The 21530-nt window shown below is 39.1% G+C and overlaps 1 protein-coding gene across 1 annotated transcript in view; it reads right to left on the reverse strand.

The window, feature by feature from the left end:
• Positions 1-49: 49 nt before the first annotated feature.
• Positions 50-21530, reverse strand: part of kcnh2b (potassium voltage-gated channel, subfamily H (eag-related), member 2b) — a 274422-nt gene continuing 252941 nt past the window's right edge. The window contains exons 9-22 of the mRNA XM_086160609.1: positions 20042-20180; positions 18413-18567; positions 16215-16309; positions 15950-16090; positions 13876-14075; positions 9335-9587; positions 7669-7862; positions 7204-7306; positions 5964-6115; positions 5664-5808; positions 5389-5578; positions 3250-3355; positions 2971-3072; positions 50-2663 (exon numbers count right to left, since the gene is read on the reverse strand). Of these exons, the coding sequence (XP_086016735.1) occupies positions 2238-2663; positions 2971-3072; positions 3250-3355; positions 5389-5578; positions 5664-5808; positions 5964-6115; positions 7204-7306; positions 7669-7862; positions 9335-9587; positions 13876-14075; positions 15950-16090; positions 16215-16309; positions 18413-18567; positions 20042-20180 (2401 nt within the window). The 3' untranslated portion in view covers positions 50-2237. The remainder of the gene's footprint in view (positions 2664-2970; positions 3073-3249; positions 3356-5388; positions 5579-5663; positions 5809-5963; positions 6116-7203; positions 7307-7668; positions 7863-9334; positions 9588-13875; positions 14076-15949; positions 16091-16214; positions 16310-18412; positions 18568-20041; positions 20181-21530) is intronic.

The raw sequence follows: 21530 nt of genomic DNA on the forward strand, positions 1-21530 counted from the left end.
ATATATATATATATATATATATATATATATACATATATATATTCTTGAGTGGGTTTTCAGCAACAAGAGCTTAATCTTGAGTAAAAATGTATTTAAAGGCAATCGAAAACCATTTAGGATCAAAATAATGATAATGCAAAAATTGAAACTTGAACAATGAAAAATAAGCAAAACAAATCAAAACAAATCCATAAAGAACTTCAAAAAAAGGAAAAACAAAGCCTCTACAAGAACACAAACATAAGAACGTGGGGTGAGACATTAGTGACATCAGAGTAGTTTTCATGTGTTCAAATGCATTTCAGGAGTGTCATTGAAAATATTTCTCAGTAGAAAGGGCTCTAAAATGCAAAACTATATTGTCCCGGGGTCTGCAACGTAGTAAGAGTCAGCCCTGGGGTCCAGAACATGACAGTGGCTAAAAATGTGAGTTGCGGAATGCCGATGAATGATGTATCCAAATGCATCATGAATTCACAGAATTTTTTATCGAGGCTCTCTGAAATCACTATTAAGAATAATATGTCTATTCTAGACAAAACACTCAGTTTAAAATTTGGGACCCTATGCTTGACCCCACACATAGGGTGAGAGAAACAAACCCAAAAAGTTCAGCCTCACTTTTACTTGTTGTGACGATGCTGAACCAAGTGAAACCTGAGGACCGAATGTTTCTTAGCAGTAAACTGCCTTGATCTTAGCAGTAGTTGGTGGAACTGAACAAATCCTGAATCATATAGGTTTTCTGTATTATTGCAGGTCAAATGACAAAATATTTGATGCATGTCATAGTATAGTAAGATAGGGTTTCACTGCAGAGCTGTGCAAAGGGATGTGGAAATGCTTTAAGTAATCCTGCTAAAGCTAGGAATATTTGCTGTTAATTGTCTTTTTAGAAAGTTATTAAACTTGGTTTGGGCAAAGAATTTGCCCTTAAATGACTGTTCAGTGTGTGACATTACTGCAGCATGCTCTGCAGGCTGAAAAAAGTATAAACACACATTGAAAAACAGGAAAAAAAAGCTTTACACCTAAACATAGCACACATAAGATAAAAGCGCACTTACTTCTTTCTTCTTGACAGTGTTTGCATATTGTACTGTACATAGATTAATGATGCATTCGACTGGTTGTAAACTGGCAAACTTTGAAATTTCACTATCTCATGACAAGCTGGTATTTACAAGTTAAAAGCATTCTGGGTATTTTCTTAAAATGAACTAAAGAAAATCAAGAAACAAACACACCACATGGACTAATGAAATCTGAGGTAGCAAATTCAACAATAAAAAATGGGAAACCACTGCTTGCTTAATCTCTTTATGGTGTTAGATGCTTTCTGTTATTTGAGTCGCGGAATTCATAAATTGGGATTTCACTTTTGTTAAACGTAGTTTGGTGCATTATTCCCATGGTAAACATGTAAGTTTGCCAGTTTACCTGTCTGTTACACTGCCTCAGCATGCCATCTGTTCTAAACTCAAGCACACATCTCTACAATGGTTATGGTCGGGCAGCTGATATGTTCATCAAGAAAATTCATGGCTTTTAACCCTCCGATTCCCGCCCCCTGAGGTGCTAACAGCCCACTCAAGTGTGCTCTTCAGAAGGAGGGGGGCAGTCAGCTCCGCCTCTTGGTGCAGGGCATCAGTGACAAGCGAGCCAATAACAGATGGGGACAGCAGGCTTTCCTGTTAGGCCAGCTAACACTACGATTTACCAAGTGAGTTTCGGAAGCGCCACTGACATATAGAATAATATATATTTTTTTTATCAATAGGATTTTCAGTGCAAGACGTAAATGGCTACTTGTTTCGTCATTATTCTGTCCATTTGCTTGTTCTCATCAGTCATCCAACGCTGGATTCAGCAGTAAAGGGATTCGACTGGATCAATGGGGTGTATGAGGGGTGTCGTCCTTAATGGACAACTGAGAGGTCTAGACCAGATCCATGATGAGGCAGAGCTCCTCTCTGCTCTGGCTGCGGTTTTGGTTAAAGGTTGTACCGTTGTAGAGTTTTGATATCTTAGGATTCTTTCATGAAGGGAAGGAGGAATTGGGTGGAAAAAGACAGAGACCCTCTGGACAACCTTTTACGAACCGTACTCTTGAGAATGTAGTTGATATTTTAATGGTGAGATAGATACAGTAGGTGCTCTTGTGCAATGAGGTCTGGTTTAAATGGGTCTCTCTTAGATCCCCCCTCCCACTGCTCTTCTTGCTCTTATCCTCGACCTTAGCTCCCCCCTGGGTCAGAACTGTGTCTTTGTGGTGTCCGTGAGTCCAGAGGTGTATGAGGTTCTTGGAGGGACAGCCTCCTTTGGATTTCAGGATCAAGGGAAGATAGCTCTGCTCCAGCAGCTGCTTCTGGCCCAGCAGTAGCCTTGCACACCCCCGACCCAAACTCCAACCCTGTCATTAAGTCAGACTGTGAGCTGACTCCTGCTCCGCCTCCTAAATCTAAGCCTAAGCCTACCACTGACCCTGACATGGCTCCTGCCCTGTTTCCTAGTCCAAGATCCAGCTCCAGATGCTGGCCCAAGCTTTCCAGTCCAGAGCGGTGAGGCTGGCTTTGGCTGGTGCCGATCAGGGGCGGATCCTGGGATTGTATAGAGTCAAGGGGCTTGACAGGGAATTTCTCAAAGTCCTGGGAATCCAAGATCTGCAAGGAGAGACCAAGATTTTATTTTATTGTTTCAAATATACTGTAATATTTGATTTAATTTACCAGAAGTTTTGTGCTTCTTCAAGAGATGCTTCTCATAAATTGAATACCCTGATTATATTACTATTTGTGACTGTCAGTGTGACAGTACTTTAATTTTTATTCAAGCTAATAACTCAAACTGAAATCAAAGTTAACAAAGTTTGTTTCACATGGACCACCAAGTATCAGTACCCAAAGAAAAGTACATTTATGACAGACTGGGGTTTGCTAAGTGATAATCACACATCAGAACATGTTTAACCTGTGATAATGAGGCCAGAGAATTTCTTTCCACGGGAGTTACAGGCTGAGCCAGTCTCTCTCCCAGATCTGGACCGGAATCTGGACCAGAGTATGGTGAAGCCTGAGGAGAAAACAAAAGCCAGATTAGTCTAGGATTTAAACAGGAAGCTGTGTCTCACCAGAGACTTAGTATCATGATGGCTGTGCTTCTGTATGTTTGTGTGTAATGTGTGTATTATACATACAAATATCTCCCTATGTATTTATGTGTGTGTTTGTGTTTTGTTGGTGTTATTACCCGAGGCGGTGATGAGACAGCGCTGTAAGCAGGGGGAACCAAAGCCAACTGTCTCTGAAGCATCTGCATGATGGCTCCGATATCTGTTGACATGCGACTCTCCAATCTGGACATAGTATGTACCGATCAACTGTTTATTACTATTAAACCCCTCTCGTAATGACAAAGCTATGAGTAATAAGGAGCATAACTTTTGTGTTTAAACGTTAAAGGTAATTTAGCACTCTCTATATGGCTATGCTAAAAAAGCTATCAGGTGAAGTGTATTTTCACACATTTCGAAACCACTTCACTCTCACAATGTAACGATTAGTATTTGGTTTCATACAAAGCATTTTCATTTTGAACTTAATTTATTTACTTAGTCATATATTTACTTTCAGGATTACTGTGAAAAAAGCACAATTTCCCACAGAGTAAATCACAAATAAGCCCCATTTATATGGCACATCTGTATATAATTGGATTAAGTGGGTTACAAGATTTTCCTAATTTACCCATTCACTATACGATTCCTACAAGCATGGTTTACTGCTACAAGCAAGACATTGACTGCTGACCAGCTTCAAACCACAAATCTGTCAGTCTGTGGGTTATCGTGGAAATAAGACAGACTACTGTCCGTTAGGATTCTATAAATGCATGATGAATGTTGTCCATTCACTTATCAAAGATATAAGGTTGGGTATTTCATTTTCAAATGGAAGTCTAATTAGTGGATATCATACATGTTATTCTTAAGGAGGACAACCATCTATATCAAGGCTCAATAGGAAATTCCATACATTTGAGAGACAACGTCTTTCAGGTACATTCAAAGCAATTTTTTTATATATTTTAAATGCATTCATACATTCTATCCCACTCCTCTTAAAATGGAAAAAAAAAAAAAATTACAGAACATCTTAAATTGTCCTGTTTATAAAGTATTACTGTTTGAGGGGTTTCAAATCTTGCCTTAACTTTATCAACTTGTAGTGTTCATATAATTAAACCAAAAGTGTCTGCTACTTATGAAAAGAATATGTAGGGAATTTTTCAAAGGAAAATTTAAGAAGTCTAAAAACAATAATGTTTTAAAAAGATACAAATTTTCTTTTATTTATTGTATTTTTTTGTTATACCATACAATTTTTGTATTATCACGACATAAAAAAATGTAACTATAGTATTGAGTTCTTTTTTTCTGGATTCACAACATACTATAAGTGAGCATTACTATAATGATAGTGGTTATTTTATTCTGACGCATGCTTACGTAGATAGTTTGTGCACCTAAGACTGGGGTCCAAAAACACTTTTCACACTGCTCACTCTCCCAAACCAACCCCTGGCACCACACACACTCACTGCAGGTGAGCCCAACAAGACCTTACAATGGAGGCTCTAGGTCCGGCTCTAGCACTAGCTAATACTTAGCGAGACGGAAAAGGGCTATTTTTTGGCCCACTATGTCTGAATTTGAGAGGCAGTCAAGTAAGTTGTGTTGCTTTCTCTTAGACTACATGACATTACAATGAAGGTCAAAATTTAAGCTACATCTGGACACTTTGCGAAATAAGTAATAAATGGTGAATAAGAAATAAACAGACTGCATTTTTATAGTGCCTTTGAAACTGATGGTGTAAAATGGCACATTCATATTCTACACACATTGATGAACAGCTGGCTGAGGGGCTATACACATTCGAGCAATTGGGCATTCATAAGCTCATGGATGCCTAGACACTGCCTCTGCAGATGTTATGGAATGAATAACAAATGACTCATTAACTTTCTAGAGTTGTCAAGCTCAGAAAAACAACCCTCCTCGTAGTAGTAGCTGTAAGGTCACACATACAAATGAGAAAAATGTGGTGTGAGGTCATCCCAATTCCTTTCATGGTCAGATGTGATGATTCTTACATTTTGAACGGACAGGTGTGATGATCTGTGGAAAGCTTTACATTAACTTCAACCATGATGCATTCCTAAGAGCTTTGTTATCTCAAACTTAAACAAGGTACTTACTAACTCAAAATAGATGAAACAATTTTGGGACAAAAATATAGTTGTGACCTTTTACTCATTTTGTACCCTCAGTCTATTAGCATTGTGGTCCAATAGGTCTCCCACAAGCCAACATCCAGTCATATATACCTGTTCAGTTGTTTCTGCAGCATATCTAGACGTGTGTCCATCTGGTTGCGTTGCTGGCGACTCAGGCTGTGCAATGGTGTTTTGAGGGCTGGAGGCGAGGCAAGGCTGCAGCTTGGAACCTCCTGGTACTGACCGCCCCCGCGATTCTCACCCCAGAAACTAAAGATGTTTGACACTCCTGAGAAGGCACCTGTGGGAGGGGAAGGGAGAATTGTATAACTGAATTCTTTCATGTAATATCACGTCTGTGGTCATGCTGTTTCATTATATGTAACCTGAGAGTGCATTGCACGTGTTGCCCGTCTTGGGATCTCCATCACCCTCACTGTTCTCAGTGAAAGTTCTCAGAGTGGACTGAGCTTGTGGATTCTCAAGCATGGTAGACGGAGGGGCCAGACCAGTCACAACCGATTCCTCCCCCTATTAGATTTGGAGAACAAAAAAAATAATTGTAATGCAAAATGAAAAACTACATTTCAAATATAATGCAAATCGTGAATTATAAATTACCCTTTTACAAAGTGATTTTTTTGGTTGGTATATATTCTTATGAATTTATAAATTTATAGTTTTACCTCATCACCACTGGAGTGAGATGACAATGAGCGGTGATGTGCTTCCCACTGTCTCTTATGGGCTCCCTCCTGTTTTTGGTGATTGGCTGCGTCCTTGTGTCTTCTGTGCACAGACTTTAGGGTCTTTTTGATTTCACCAGCATCTGCATCATCTGGAGATATATATTCAAATCATACCCAAAATAACTTCTGTTATGATGACCAGCGTAGGTTACTGAGATGATCCTTTTTAAAACAACTAATTGTTAATTTCATTCAAGTGTGGGAAGCAGGGAGATGAGAGAACATTTTTTAATTGTATTCCATTTTAAATAAAAGGAAATGGAATTAAAACAGGCAAAAAAACTCAAAACACTAATATTTGAAGTCAAGGTTGGGTCATGTATGGTTTTTTGGTTTCTTTGAATTAAACTGTAGCTGAATAAACCAAAAAAGAACAAATGGGAAGGGTCAAAAAGAGCAAGTAAGAAACCCAAGTTGACAAGGCTAAGATAGCGGTTACAGCAGCATTCTTCTTTCTGCAATTTGGAACATTGAATAAAATAGACTCTTATGGGGACAATGCAAGTGATCATTCGGGAAGTGCAAGTTTTGCGAGTTTTGATCCGGAGGAGTCGACATCTTTCAAGTTGTGTGGCCTGTTTTCAATATAGCAACCCTTTTTACAGTTCTATGTATGTGTGTTTTGGCCAGTTCCAGGGGACCAAATATCACCCACTCCTAAATAAAAAGAAGAATCACATAACTTCTGACATTTCTTACTCTCTGTAAAACTGTGGCCACCTAACATCTAAGGGTTCATGAGGGTATTTTGGGCTGGTTAAGGAATTAACGATAGGACTCAGCAGAAGATTTGGACCCTGTGCGAGGGTCAGAGGTCTTTTGAAAAAGCACTGTGTGCTTTGAGCTTGTTTCTTCATGTTATGTCAGACAATAAAAGAAAATAAGTACGATTAACTTTCAATCTAAAAGCTAATGGATTCAAACACAACAACATGGCATGAGATGGGTTATGGCATCATATAAATTTTGATTGTTCTGCACTTTATAGGAAATGCATTAGTCAAAAATGAATATTTCTACATAACAAAGCTAAAAAATGAAATGACTTTTCATACAACTGTTAGACAAGCGATCCTATAAATATACCATCTTAATATTCTAAAGCCACTTTGTTATGTCAAAATATCTTGAGCCCCGTTTTGTGTAGTATACCTATAAATCTTGGGGCAATAGCTACCTTTTTCTGTGCGTCTCCTGAAGGACAATTTGCGTCTACGTAACTTGTTGAATCCCCCACATTTGGAGTCATCACTGCTGGGAGAACCTGGTATCATGTTGGTCTGAAATTAGTAAAAATGAAATAAAATAAAAGGTTGGTGATATAGACTCAGTGCAAATTTAGTTGCTCGTCACATATAAGGTTTTGGCAGATGACGGTCTGCACGAGGATGTGTTCACACCAGTTAACCCTCTGAAGTTTTTTATCAGTAAACAGGCACTTTGGACTGAAACTGTATCACTAGTAAATCAGCATCAGTTTCAATGAGATTAACCTGGTAACATTAGATCCAAAATTTTATTTTGCAGAATACTTTCATGAAAAGAATGTAATTAAAAAACAATTCAGATTATTTTCACATTACATTGAAAACAGTACAACACTACATCCCTGAATAAGCGTCAACTGCGAATGTTAACTCACATCTCTAAGGTTGAAGGTGATCTCAAGGTTGTTCCAGAAGTGGTCTGCAAACTCAGGATACATGTCCAGTACCTCCAGTACATCTTCTCTGAAGATTTTGTGGAGGTCACAATATGTCAAAGCCCTCACATCAGCGTTGGATTTCCCTGGTCGTGCATACAGGTTGATTGGCTCCCCGAAAATATCATTCTTTCCTGGTGGGAAGGTGAAAAGGTTGTCAAACCAACAGTTTTTCTGCTCAAGCTATTGTTTTTTTATGTAAATAATGAGAAATTGAATGACCAAATACTCCTTTTAAGCAAATGTCATGTTTTAATGTTCACATTTTGGAATATGTATTCTACATAATTGGTTATCCACACCATTACTCCCAAATCATTATTTTCTACAAAGTCTGGATTTGCCCTGGTGGACCAGAAGAAGATGCGGTTTATGAAGACAATGAAGTTTTGAGAGCAACAATCCGTTCTACTAGTATCTAGTGTGTTCAAGCCCTTTTAATAACATAAAAGGCTTTGTTTGCATGAGTGGTACATCCTTTGTTTGGGGGTACATTTTCTACATCATTAATAAAGAGATTTTAATAACAATAACAGAGCACTTGTGGCTCAGTTGGTAGAGTGGCGGACCCTCCAGTCTAGGCCTGGCCAACTTGTGTCCTGAGCCACATGCGGCTGTTACATTCATGTCGATTTTTGTGTATGTTTTTTTTTTTTTTGCTGTGCGCGAAGAACACTGAAGCGGCACGTGATTGCACAAGTAAAAACACAAAAACACAAAATTCAACATTTTGTGTTGCGGCTCAGGAGCCACAGGTTGGCCAGGCCTGCTCCTGTCAGAAGTTTGGTGATTAATTCCTGGTTCCTTCTGTCTGCATACTGAAAAGTAAAACTCCCTGTTGTTCCAGATGCTTAGCAGTTCTGCTGCCACTGATATGTGAGTGTGTGTTCAAATCCTTTGTAAAGTGCTTTGAAAACAGAGGCTGTGGAAAGCACAATATTAATGGGGACCTTTCATACTGCTTGTTTGCAGGGTTGTGGGGCAGATCCCAGTTGACAATTACAGAGGTGGTGCTGTCAATTGCAGTCAATTGCAGGGCTACATATAGAGGCATTCAATGCTGTACTTCTTTACCTTTTGGCTTTTCTCTTAAAGGGCCACCACAGCAAATCAACCTCCTCCATCTAACCCTATTCTCTGTATCCCAACCGGCCCCTGTTCTCTGTATTTGTATGCATTCAACAATATTCAACCAGGGCCAATTTGGTTCCCTTAATCTAGTGCGAGTTTTATTATTCTAGGAGGTAGAGGGAGTGCCTGGAGAGAACCCACGTAGGCATGGGAAGAACATGCAAACTCAACATAGAAAAGCTCCAGTCGGACTCAAACCTGGAAACCCCTTGCTCTGACTCTGGAGCCGTAACCACTGCACCCCCCCCCCCCCCCATACACACACACACAAAGTACACAACTGAATGTATCCAAAGGAACCAATGACCAATTCTTCACCACCAGATGGCATCACAAGCTAATTCACATTTACTATTGATGCGCACCAGTTTGCGTTTGATACCAGACAGACCGCTTGAGAAACACCCCCTGGAATACAAAAAGAGGGTAATAAATGATGTAAGTGTTCGGATGTCAAAGAAAATATGTTTTTTACCCAGAATGGCGACCACCACATCTCCTCTAAGGATCTCAATGGAACCCCTGGATATGAAGTAGAGGGCCGTGAGGACGTCCCCGGCATGGACCAAAGTGTCTCCTGGGGGCGCGTGGGTTGTCTTGAACTTCATGGCCAGCGCCCTGAGGCAGCCCTTGGTGGAACCTTTAAAAGCCTTACAGTTCTGTAGCAAGGTCCGGTTCAAATGGAGACAGATGTCCGCTTGCAGACACTCAGGAAAACCTTTTAGCACCTGGGGAGAGAGAGAGTGGGAAAAGGAAGGAGATGGAAAAGGAAAGAAGTGGAAAAGAGGAGATGGTAGTAGGACAAGAGTGACCGGATTAGGGTAAAAATATTGAATAGAAAGAATTAGTTGGTTTGGCAAAGTGGAGGAGAAGGAAGATAGGAGGAGCAATGTGGTGGGGAGAGTCAAAGTCCAAGCATGAGGAGAAAAGGGGAAAGAAGAAAACACAACAGATGAATTGATAGAGAAAAGTCTCACAGTTGAGATACATGCTATTAGCAGTGATTAACTGAGGAGTGAAGCCCAGATCATTAAGCCCATCACAAAAACATGTCATAGTTTATAGCTGCTTTAAAAAGGAATCATAAAAAAAGCGTTGCCTTCCCTGTTTTTATTGCCCTCATCCCTATTAGTCAACACTCATGGGACATTAACTTTTTACTGCTGTTACACCATTCCACAGATTAACATGACAAAACTAAACTGCCTGTACATTTATCAGATGATAATATTAGTTGTAAGCGACAGAAAAGTCATGACTTGAATTGAATCTTTTATCGTTTTTATGGCTTTCACTTCCAAGGGGAAGACAGGAATAAGCTCTTATACTCTTGAGAGCGTATTAACTGCATTGCTAAAGAAGCATGATTTACTGGAGCTACTGAGGAAGAGTCGGCTATCAGCAACAGACCTATCTTATGGTTTTGGCAAACTCTTGGCCTGCAGGGGACACCCTGGACTTCTCCAGACCTGCTCTGTAATCCTCCGGCCGGCTGCACAGAGGAATGAAACACCTGTACATTCTTCACTTAAGCCCTCACTGTCCTCCCTCTTCATTTCTGTGCAGGCCAGTTCTCTCTTTCCTCATTTGTACTCTTTATTTAGTTGAAGACTTACAGCCTGCACTGGCCACACTGCTTAGTTTTCCAGTACAGCAATCCAGTTAATCCAGTTATATGTGTATGGTCAGTCAAGCATTTGGAGATGAGGGTCAGTCCTTCATCATTACTTTCTGTGTGTGTGTGTCAGCCATTTTCCTGACTTGCTCTCATTGCCAAGAACACTGCCAGGAGTGCTGAAGCAGTGTCATATTTTGGCTCTGCTTTAATGGCACTTTAAGTAGTTGCTGACCTTTGAGGATGTAATTTTATTTGTTTTACACAAATCTTTGCTTTTAGATAATTTATTTTACTCTCTGCTACGGGTCTACGATTTGCTTTCATTTGGTTTGGTTTTATCTATCTTTCCTTTTTTTCCCTTATGATTTCTTTGAAATAAAGTGTGTTCCCCTTTGTAGTCAACTCAATCTGCCAGCTGTTCCAGTAATTCTTTATTTAGTATGATAAATATTTTACTGCTTTAATTTTTTTTTTTCCAACAAATGTATTTCTTTTCAAAAACAGTTTGATTTAGAATACATTAAGAAAAATAATAAAATCACTTTTTTTTTTGTAATTTTCAGTTAGCTAGGCTTGAATTCAGTTATTCTGTCTATGGCACTTGTCCTTTGATACATAAGCACAAAAATTTGATTACCCATTCACCTGAATTACTCCTTATGAGACCTGCATTATTAGTCTCCTTGGCTTCATGTATAAAATAGGTCACAGCTGATTTAGTCTTTTGTGGAGACAGACAAACAGACAGCATTTTCTCCGCACAATCACTACCATCATTACAGCAAACATCCTCAAATCCAGGTCTGCTTTGCACACTGTACTTCAATGAGCCTTTAAAAAAACCCAGTGATGGGTGGGAGAGGAGAGATGGAATGGGGAAACCGATTTCTTATTGATCCTCCACAAATTGCACAGCTATTCAAATGGCTCACTTATTAAACTGAAATAAAATTATATGCTGGTACATTGTGTTTGCCTCAGAACACTGACGCTTTATCTAAAGTAATGGGGTTCAGAGTCCTGCATGTTACTGAATTTGTATAATAAAAAAACATATGAATAAAAAAAACTGTCTCAATAAAATAAAATGATTGGAAAAATTCATCGATATTATCGGTGAATAATGAATCATGAAAAATAAAAATTGTCTGATTTAATTATTTATTAATCAATTTTTTTTTTCAAAATAAATGCAATTCAACATTTAATTATAGTATTTTGATGTCAAATTTCAAATTTAAGAGTTTCAAACAACATTACATTAAAATCAAAATGTTTCTACACCGCAATATTTACATTTGTGTTTGCGCATTTGATAGACTTTTGATTTTGGCCTGTAAACAACACAACTGAAATATAGCCCAAAACCTTAGCTCCCAAAGCATTATGAGCATATGTCTGGCTATAAATGATGTCATACATACATGCAACCAACTATTCTTTTTCTTTGACCTCTTCGTTCAGGGGTAACCACAGTAAATCAGCCTCCTCCATCTAATCCTATTCTCTGTATCCTCTTCTCTCACATCAGTTAACTTCATATCCTCTTTCACTAGATCCATAAATCTTCTGTTGGTCTTCCTCTAGACCTCCCGCATGGCAGTTCAAAGCTCAGGATCCTTCAACCAATATATTCACTATCCCTCCTCTATACAAGTCCGAACCATCTTAGCCTGGCCTCATATCTCAATAACATCTAATATTCGCTGTCCGGTTGTTAAACTCATTCCTTATCCATGCATGTCATTCTCAAAGAGAATTTCAACATCTTCATCTTCACCTTTCCTTTCATTCTGCCTGATATTCTTCTATCGAATAGTATCCCTGACACCGTACTCCATCTGTGCAAACCTGCTTGAACCAATTTCTTCACCTCTTTTCCATGCTCTCCATTGCTCTGTACTGTTGACCCTAAGTATTCAAAGTCCCTCCACCTTCTTTATCTCAACTCCATGTTGCTTTGGTTCCTCTCATTCACACACACATATATTTTGTTTTGCAGCAAACTAACCTTCATTCCTCTCCTTTCAAGAGCATATCCCCATCTATTGTGATTTTCCTTCACCTGCTCCCTGCCCTCACTACAGATCATTGCAAACATCATGGCCCATGGACATTCATGTCTAACCTCATCAGCCAGCTTGTCCATCCTGTTATATGGTTTTTCTAGATCTAGAAAGCCCAATGCAGTTCCCTCTGACCTTCTCTGTACTTCTCTACCAACATTTTTAAGGCAAATATTGCATCTGTACTACTTGTTTTAACTTTTTCTAACAGAGTTCATTTCGAGGCCAAATGGGTGTAAGTTCATTGAAAGGGCTCCCCTAATCTCTGAGTGTGCATATGTATGTGTATGTGTGTGTGTATGGGTGTGACAAAGAGGGAGATAGAGAAAGAGAGCAGGAAGTATTTGACTTCACTGACAGGTGTGACTCACACTGCCTTTGGGTGTCTCACACAATATTTCTGACATCAAAATATGTTCAAGCTCTCAAATGAATAGATCAAGCATGCTTTATCTATGGGGGTGCGTGAGTATGTATTATAGCCGGTCATTGATTTGTTATACATTATTGCTCATCGCTCATATCAGAATCACCGTACTGTGTTTCGAAGGCCTGCGGTGTAAGACATGATATCATCACTTAGCTAACAAGAATGTCAAAAATTCAAATATTTTACATAATAATTTTAAATAATTCAAAAATATAAGTATGCTATCATGGATGCTTTTTAATGTTTCTGATTTTTCTCACCTTCAGTGAATTGTTGTATAAGGTGTTCTTTGTGAAAAGGGTGCCCGGGGGCAATGATAAAATAGCAGAATTTGAAAAAAAAAGGTAAAATTCTGCTATGGTTAAGTAAATTTCAAAATGTAAAGTGCACTTTATTTTTTCAAAATTCAATAGAAGGCTGAACCGAAATATCCATCCTTAGCCTTCCTTATTCACCAAAAAGTTGATATCACAGCATTGATGGGATTGAAAACAACAGCAACAACACAAACAATACAAAGGAAAAAAGAAACAACAGAAAAAAAATGACTTGACCATATAATTCCTACTTCTCTGAAGGGTCTCATTTACTATGAGACACTGATTGGTGCCTTTTAAGAACTTCATATTGTGAAACAACAACAGTAAGTTATTAGTGTTTCACAGAAGCTGCTCATGTCAGAGAGAAAGTGTTTGTGCACTTCACTGATGATACTCACATCACTCCTATTTTCTCTGATGTTGTCGGACCATGCATGCTGAGACAAAGTCTTCCAATCATCCTATTAACGTACAACGCAAGCTCAAAACACTTCTCTGACCTTTGCGTCTGCATATGTGTGTATTCACGCCATTGCTGTTCACATGCAGGATTTTTGGAGCGTGACGATCACTGATACTTACAGCGTTCATGTCAATGCCGTTGGTGTAGGACCAGGCGTGTTGGAAATACTCTTCCAGCCTCTGCCGCAGTGGGTTGGGGATCTGGTGGAAGCGGATGAACTCCCTCACTCTCAACATCTGGGTGTGGTAGCGGGCTGTGCCCGAATACAGTCGCTGGATGATGGCTGACACGTTCCCAAAGATACTGGCATACATCAGCGCTAATTGAAAGGAGCAGACATGAATGTTTAGACAAAGGTGAGGATATGGGAAGTTTGAGAAAGGAAGGAAACAAGCGGAAAACACGGCAAGAAAATGTATTACATAAATCTTACACATTTCTGGATTATTTTCTTATTAACTGTTGATCAGAAGTACCTAAATATGTTTAATATATAGTGATAAATAGATACATATTAAATAGTAAATAGAAACTCTTCAGAACAAAAAGTAAAAATTGCTTTACTAAGTAAAATAAAATTTCCCTAAGATGTCAGAAGGCTTTTTTATACATAGTTAGACAATGTAACATCAGCAGAATTGTCACTCGAAACAGTGAAAAAGGAAAATAAAAGCCGACTACATGGACAGTCAAATTTAGCCTGGTGAGAAAAAATAACCATCTCTGGGTGATAATAAGAGATGTTACGTTTTATAAGCGTGTACATATGTATGCATATATCTACAAACCCATTATGTCAAGCAACATTGTAGCAATGTAATGAGTCCAAAGTTTAAAATGTTACTACACAAAGAGGACGTGAGATAAAAAAAGGTTTATGTGATGCATATGCTACCTTTTCACATGACAGAGCACATATGCAAGTTCTGTTTTGTTCAGAATTTATATGATTGTATCAAAATATCGATCCCAGAAACAATTTCCTTGGGCTCAGACTCTCTGTGTCAAATATCTCTTCAATCAAGGTCTGTTTCATGTCTTGAGGTTACAGATTTTATCTATACTGGTGTGTCAGATTAATTATGGCACTATGTCAGGAAAACAAAGCTTCATTATGTCAGAATCTCAGGCAAATGACCCTGTAATCATAGAAAATGATGATGTTGATTGGGTGTAACTAATGACAAAACAAATGTTTTTTTTTTAAAGAGGAAACAGAGTATATAAAATGTATAAATCTATCTGCGAATAATAGCAAACTCAATGGTAGTACAGAGTATCTATTTATTAATGTGTCAAAGTAATGCACTGACCAGTCACAGGTCCAGTTTAAAAGGAAGTGGCTTATTGTTTTATCTGATGCCCAAGAGCACTACAAGAGTGAATTAGCTTATGCAGCTGTGTTTGCATGAGATCAATAGGCTGGAGGACATGCACAGTACACTGATCTAAGTCTTTAGTGGACAATGATTTTCTTTTTTTAATGGTATTCTCAATAATTGTGTGTGTTTTGTGTTGTTGTCAAGCTGGATGCGGTTAGGCCCCTGTCAGCTCCCATCACTGTCTATATCATCCACCAAAAGACCTCTGTGAATAAATGCATAATTGTGTGCTTCACAATGGATAAAATCGATGTCCCCTCTCCTGGAACAGGTAATTTTATTAAGTTTTTCAGAATGCAAGCTAAATGTAATTATAATGTTTTTGTACTTCTATGATGAACATTTAATTGATGATTTGATTTTTTGCAAAGAAAATCCTACAAAAAGTACATTAGGGAGAAAACATGGCAAAAACAAGACAAACAAATACACAGTGAGTGAGTCAGGTGAGACAGATTATTTTACATAAATGCAGTAGTTTGATTGGCAAAATATTAAGAGGTGTATTTTCACAAAGCGTAGATGCCATTAAAATACACGGTTCTTGCCATGCCATCATTAAACTAAGTTCAGTTTTTACATTTCATATTTCTGGATTATCTTCACGATCAGGAAACTGCAAATCTAATTTTCAAGTGATTTTTTTTCACATATTTAGTCCTAGTTAGCTTGGCTTTTAAATACATTTTGACATAAAAACACAAGAAATCTGATCTGATGAACAAGATATCTAATATGTTTAGTAAATTTACATTTTTTGTAAACTCTAATTTTCACAGTATTTTTGGGTTTCCATAGGATCCTCACTTACATCCTATAAGCATAACGCAGATTGAAAAGATCTTCTCAGAATTGGTGTTCGGGGACACATTTCCAAATCCCACACTAGTCAGACTGCTGAAGGTGAAGTACAGCGCTGTGACGTACTTGTCTTTGATTGACGGTCCGGAACCTGTAGTAGACAAAGGTGACACTCATATTGTAAATCCTCATTGTGATATGCCAGTTACTATTAATCATTAAACAGTTGTGTCTGTAATGCCAGAAATGCTTGTCATGTAATGCTTGTGTTCTACCTTGGACCGAGTCATTGTAGTGCTTTCCCAACTGGTCCCCCAAAGTGTGAAGCCAGCCTATTGAACCATTCCTCTCTACGTTACCAATGGCATACCTGGGCACAAAAAACATCAATATTTTATTGTATTGACTACCATTGTGTTGTGGATGAGGGAGTTGGCAGAAATAGATTAATAGAAAAAAAAGATATGTAGAAACAAAAAAAATGTCTTAGAACCACAAAGAAATAACTTGACTTACTTACCATAAATAAATCTCCAAAACAAGATCAACCACATCAGATAAAATTATGCATTCAAACTATATGTGACATATAACAATAAGGGCCAATCCATATTTACAAATGTAGTTTTATCCTCCTCTGAATATTAATGAGCAATTTACAACAAGGTGGATTTGTATTTTCTCTCTACTGTTAACTATAACCTTGCTGCCCTGCATCAGGAAGCTGCATCTCAATAAGTGCTGCTTCTATATGTGATTTTACAAATTTCCTCTTTCAGTTAGTTGAAAAAAAAACCAAGACAAATATAATAGTAACATAATAGTGAAAAACAATGGGATTTCAGACCATGTTAGTTATGAGTCGTACTGCATGATACATACATACTTAATTCATCATCTCCAAAACTTATGTGTGTTGTATAAGGTCCTAAATATATCAAGTTACAAATACTATAGATGTTCTAATAATTAGGAAGGCAAAATAAAATGATTGTATGGAAGTGTCTAAAAGAGGTGGCAATAAGCTGTTTTTTTCCAGATAATTCAACAGGATCTCAGAGAGTGAGAGGATGCTTTAGGAATGAAGGGCAGGTGTACTGATGCTGATTTTTTAGAGCAAAGTAGGTGTGCAGAAATGTAGGAACTATAAAGGAAGAAAAGTGGATGAGCCACGCCATACAATTACCTTGTGGGAAAGAGTAGTAGAGGCAAGACTAAGGACGGAGGTGAGAGTTTTTGAGCAGCAGTATGGTTTTATGCCAAGAAAGAGCATCACAGATGTAGTATTTATGGTGAGAATGTCGAAAGTGATGTACAGAGAAGGTCAGAAGGAGCTGCACTGTGCCTTTGTTGATCTAGAGTAGAAAAATATGACGATGCATACAGGAACTATGGTATTGTATGAGCAAGTCTTGAGTGGCAAAGAAGTATGTTAGGCTGGTGCAGGACATGTATGCCAGCTGTGAGATAATGGGGAGGTGTGCTATAGGTGTGACAGACAAGTACAAGGTGGAGGTGGGACTTCATCGGGGATCGTTTGTTAGCTAATTTTTGTTTTCTATGGTGATGGCCCATGATGTTGGCAGATAACACTGTGATATGTGGTGATAGTGGGGAGAAGAAGATAGCTGGATGTAAAGCCAGGTAAGAAGTGGTATAAAGGTACGCTGCAACGAGAAAGAATGATAAATGGGACACAAGTCAATGCTGCAAAGACAGTGAATGATTTTAAGTACTTTGATTGAAAAGTCCAGAGCAATAGAGTTTGTGGAAAAGACATAAAAAAACATGTTCAAAGTTGGAATGGCAGGAAAAGGTTTCAGGGGTGATGTGTGATAAAAGAAAGCAAAGAAAGGTTCACAAGATGATAGTAGGACTAGTGATGTTGTATAGTTTAGAGACAGTGACTGAGGAAAAAATAGGGAGCAGAACTTAAGGTTGCAGAAACAAAAATTTTGAAGGGTGGAAAGGATAGGCAATGAGTAAATCAGAGGGATGCTTTAGGGATAACATTCAAGAGGGCGGGCTGAGATGGTTTGGACATGAACAGCAGAGGGATAGAGAATATACTGTATTGGTATTGGAACTGTTGAAACTGTCAGGCAGGAGACATAGAGGAAAACCAATGAGTGATTTATGGATGGTGTGAGAGAGGACATTAAGTTAGTTAGTATGGGAGTAGAGCATACAGAGAATAGAGTTAGATGGAGGAAGATGATTCACTGTGGCGACCCTCAAAAAGAGCAGCCGAAGGGATGAGTAGTAAAGAAATGCAATCATTTTCTACTTTCTCTAGTGTCCAAAATGGGGGTAAACTGGTTGAACTTTATCTTAGAACAAAAAAAAAACATGTTTCATGTCTGCAAGTATATCTTGGTGGTCTATGTATCAGCTGGGGTCCATAAAAGTGAAGGTTCGATTGGAAATTAAATTGTTTGTCAGTCTGATAATGGAGATGGAGCAGGTTTCATACCAGATGCAGGCCAGCCAGTGAGCGATGAGGGCAAAAGTGCACATGAGGAGGAAGAGGACAGCCGCGCCGTATTCTGAGTAACGGTCCAACTTTCTGGCCACACGGACCAACCGCAGGAGGCGGGCAGTTTTCAGCAGGCCAATCAGAGTGGTGGTCTGACAGAGAGAGAGGTAGAAGCAGAGATCAGCAACACGCCGCTGTGTTTTTCTTCACACCGGCTGTCAGCCTGTCAAAGGCGCATCCCATCGCAGCTGTAAGTCCTGACTCCCATTCATTTCATGGGCCTGTCTACCCCGCCTCCCTCTGGTACTCCACTGGCCCCTTGCTGTCCATACACAAAGATATAACAGTCTGATTACTGCATTGGCACAGATCTTGCTCCTCACGGTAAATAATAACCTATGAATATCTCCAATTTCTTGGCTCAGCGGCTCCTTCCAGGCAGCATCCCACATAAATCACTTTTGACTTAATCATTGCGTATGACATTAGTTTCTTTTTCACTTACACATCTTGACCCAGGGGGAGGAATTACCCTGCGTAGAGAGAACGATGCCGTTGGGCTCAGCTCTGGTGACTTTTTGTCCTCATTATGCAGAAAGCATCACTCACCCATTTCTACTCCTCCCTCATCCTCTCACTTTCAGCTAATTCTAATTCCCACACTGAAACTCCCATCGCTCCTGTCACCCCTCTCGTCAGCTTCACAAATATGATTGTTTAATACCCCATTACAGAGAAAGATAATTCTCCGCCTAGTGTAGCTATCTCAAACCTGGAAAAACCCTCAAAACAAATGTAAAAATGTCCATCTAAATTAATGAATAATCATATGGATTCAAGATCAGGGTGAACAGGACACTTATGTAATGATGAAAGTTTTTGCAAAAAAATCTTTTTTTTCCAAATTGATCACTAAATTGTTGGTGATTGCAGACAGAAATCAAAAATACTGGCACAGACATCAGCCTTAAACACAAACAATCAAACACCTCCAAATGCATGGACACAAAACATCTCAACATATTTACTTCTAATGTTGCTAAGGACTCTAGTCACTTCCCTCTAGTCACTAGAGGGAACATGAATGATACACTTAGATCTTGTGTGGAAATATATTAGCATCAGTTTCGTAATAAACTCCTTACAGTAAGTACTTTTGAAAACAAATCATCTCAGGAATTGGAGCTACAGTATTTACCTTATGACTATTAGTGCTTTCTTCTCCTCCATTATGAAATAAATGCAGTGTAAGAAACGGTCAATAAATTATAGGAAACAAAATTCTACCAAAAAATAGATTATTATTCAAAAAAGAGAAAAATCCAACATCTACCTGTTTCAAAATATGTGTTATTGTGGATAATGTTTTGGGTGAGCATTTTTACTGGGATAAGTGACAGGAAGTTTCTGGCAGGGTAGTGTGATGGAAGCTTCTAACAGCATTATTTAGATGGTGTTGAGCCCGTCATATCTTGCAAACTAAGTTAGTCATAGACTATACCATATTGTTATCAATTATTCATGGACAGTGTATTCATAGACTGTTTATGCATTTAGTCTTCCACTAACAACACAACAGAACCATGGGAACTCTTCTCGGTAGATTTAACATCTATCACAGCATACCTCCTCTCCATTGCGGTAGATGAGCAGGTCAAAGGGAATTGCGGCCACCATGTCAATGAGGAACCAGCCCTTGAAGTAGTGGACGGCGATACGCACCGGGTGGCTGACCACCTCATCATTAGAGTTCACGTATGTTGTTCTAGGAGGAACAGAGAGGTGAAAGACTTGTTGCACTTGTCTTACTTCTGTTTCTTTGTTCCCCAAAATAAATAAATTGAAGGAAAAAAAAAAGATATGATGGAAAAAAGAAGTAATAAGATGAAATCAGATGACATAAGGTGATGTAATGTAATACAATATAGTGTGATATAAATAGATCATATATCTTCTTTTGTTTTTAGCTTTTCTCTTCAGGGGCCACAGCAAATCAACCTTCTCCATCTGACCCTTTTCTCTCTATCCTCTTCTCTCACGACAACTATCTTCATATCCTCTTTCACTACATCCATAAATCTTCTCTGCAAACCCACCTACAGCACCAATCACATGCTCAAGTTTGCTGACGACACAACTCTGATGGGTCTCATCACCAAGGACTGCAAGACCCACTACAGGAAGGAGGTCGACCTTCTGACCATGTGATGCAGAGACAACAACCTGCTGCTGAACGTCAGCAAGACTGAAGAGATTGTTGTTGACTTCCAGGGAGGCCACACCAAGCCCGCCCCGCTGGGGCTGCCATGGAGAGAGTGAGCAGCACCAAATTCCTGGGGGTGCACATCGGTGAGGACCTCTCCTGGATCACCAACACCATTCACCAGTGGAAAAGGCACAGGGGTGCTTCTATTTCCTTTGCAAACTCAAGCAAGAGAAACACCCACACCCATCATGCATACCTTCTACCAGGGCACGATCAAGAGTGTCCTGACCAGCTGTATCACTGTGTGGGGCGGGAGGTGCATGGACTACAACAGATAAGCTTTGCAGCGTATGAACACAGCTGGAGGGATCATTGGTGCCCTGCTCCCCTCCCTGAAAGACATACACACCACCCACCACACCTGTAAGGCGTCCTTGATTTTGAGCGATGCCAGACACCCCGCACAAAGCCTGTTCAGCCTCCTGCCTTCAGGCAGAAGGTACCGGAGCCTCTAAGCCTGCTCCACCAGACTCATCAACAGCTTCATACACTAGGCTGTCAGAATGCTGGACTCTCTTCCAACTATCCCGCTCCCTACCCACCCCACCCCTGTATCTGCATGCACTTTATACTTCATACCTCATAGTTTAATGTTTATTGATTAATGTAACAGTGCCCTTCACTGCTGATTTGCACTTCATTATTATGATTATATTATTAATTTCATGGGATTGTGAGAAATGTCTTCTCCATCCCTCTGTATGTCCAGTACATGCAGAGAAATTGACAATAAAGCTGATTTTGAACTTTGAACTTCTCTTTGGTCTTCCTCTAGATTTCCGACCCGACAGTTCCAACCCCAGCATCCTACTACAAATATTTTCACTATCCCTTATCTGAAAATGACCA

This window comes from Fistularia commersonii, chromosome 15 (genome assembly GCF_037954325.1).
Source record: "Fistularia commersonii isolate RoL2024-O1a breed Wild chromosome 15, RoL_Fcom_v1.0, whole genome shotgun sequence".
Lineage (NCBI taxonomy): Eukaryota > Metazoa > Chordata > Actinopteri > Syngnathiformes > Fistulariidae > Fistularia > Fistularia commersonii.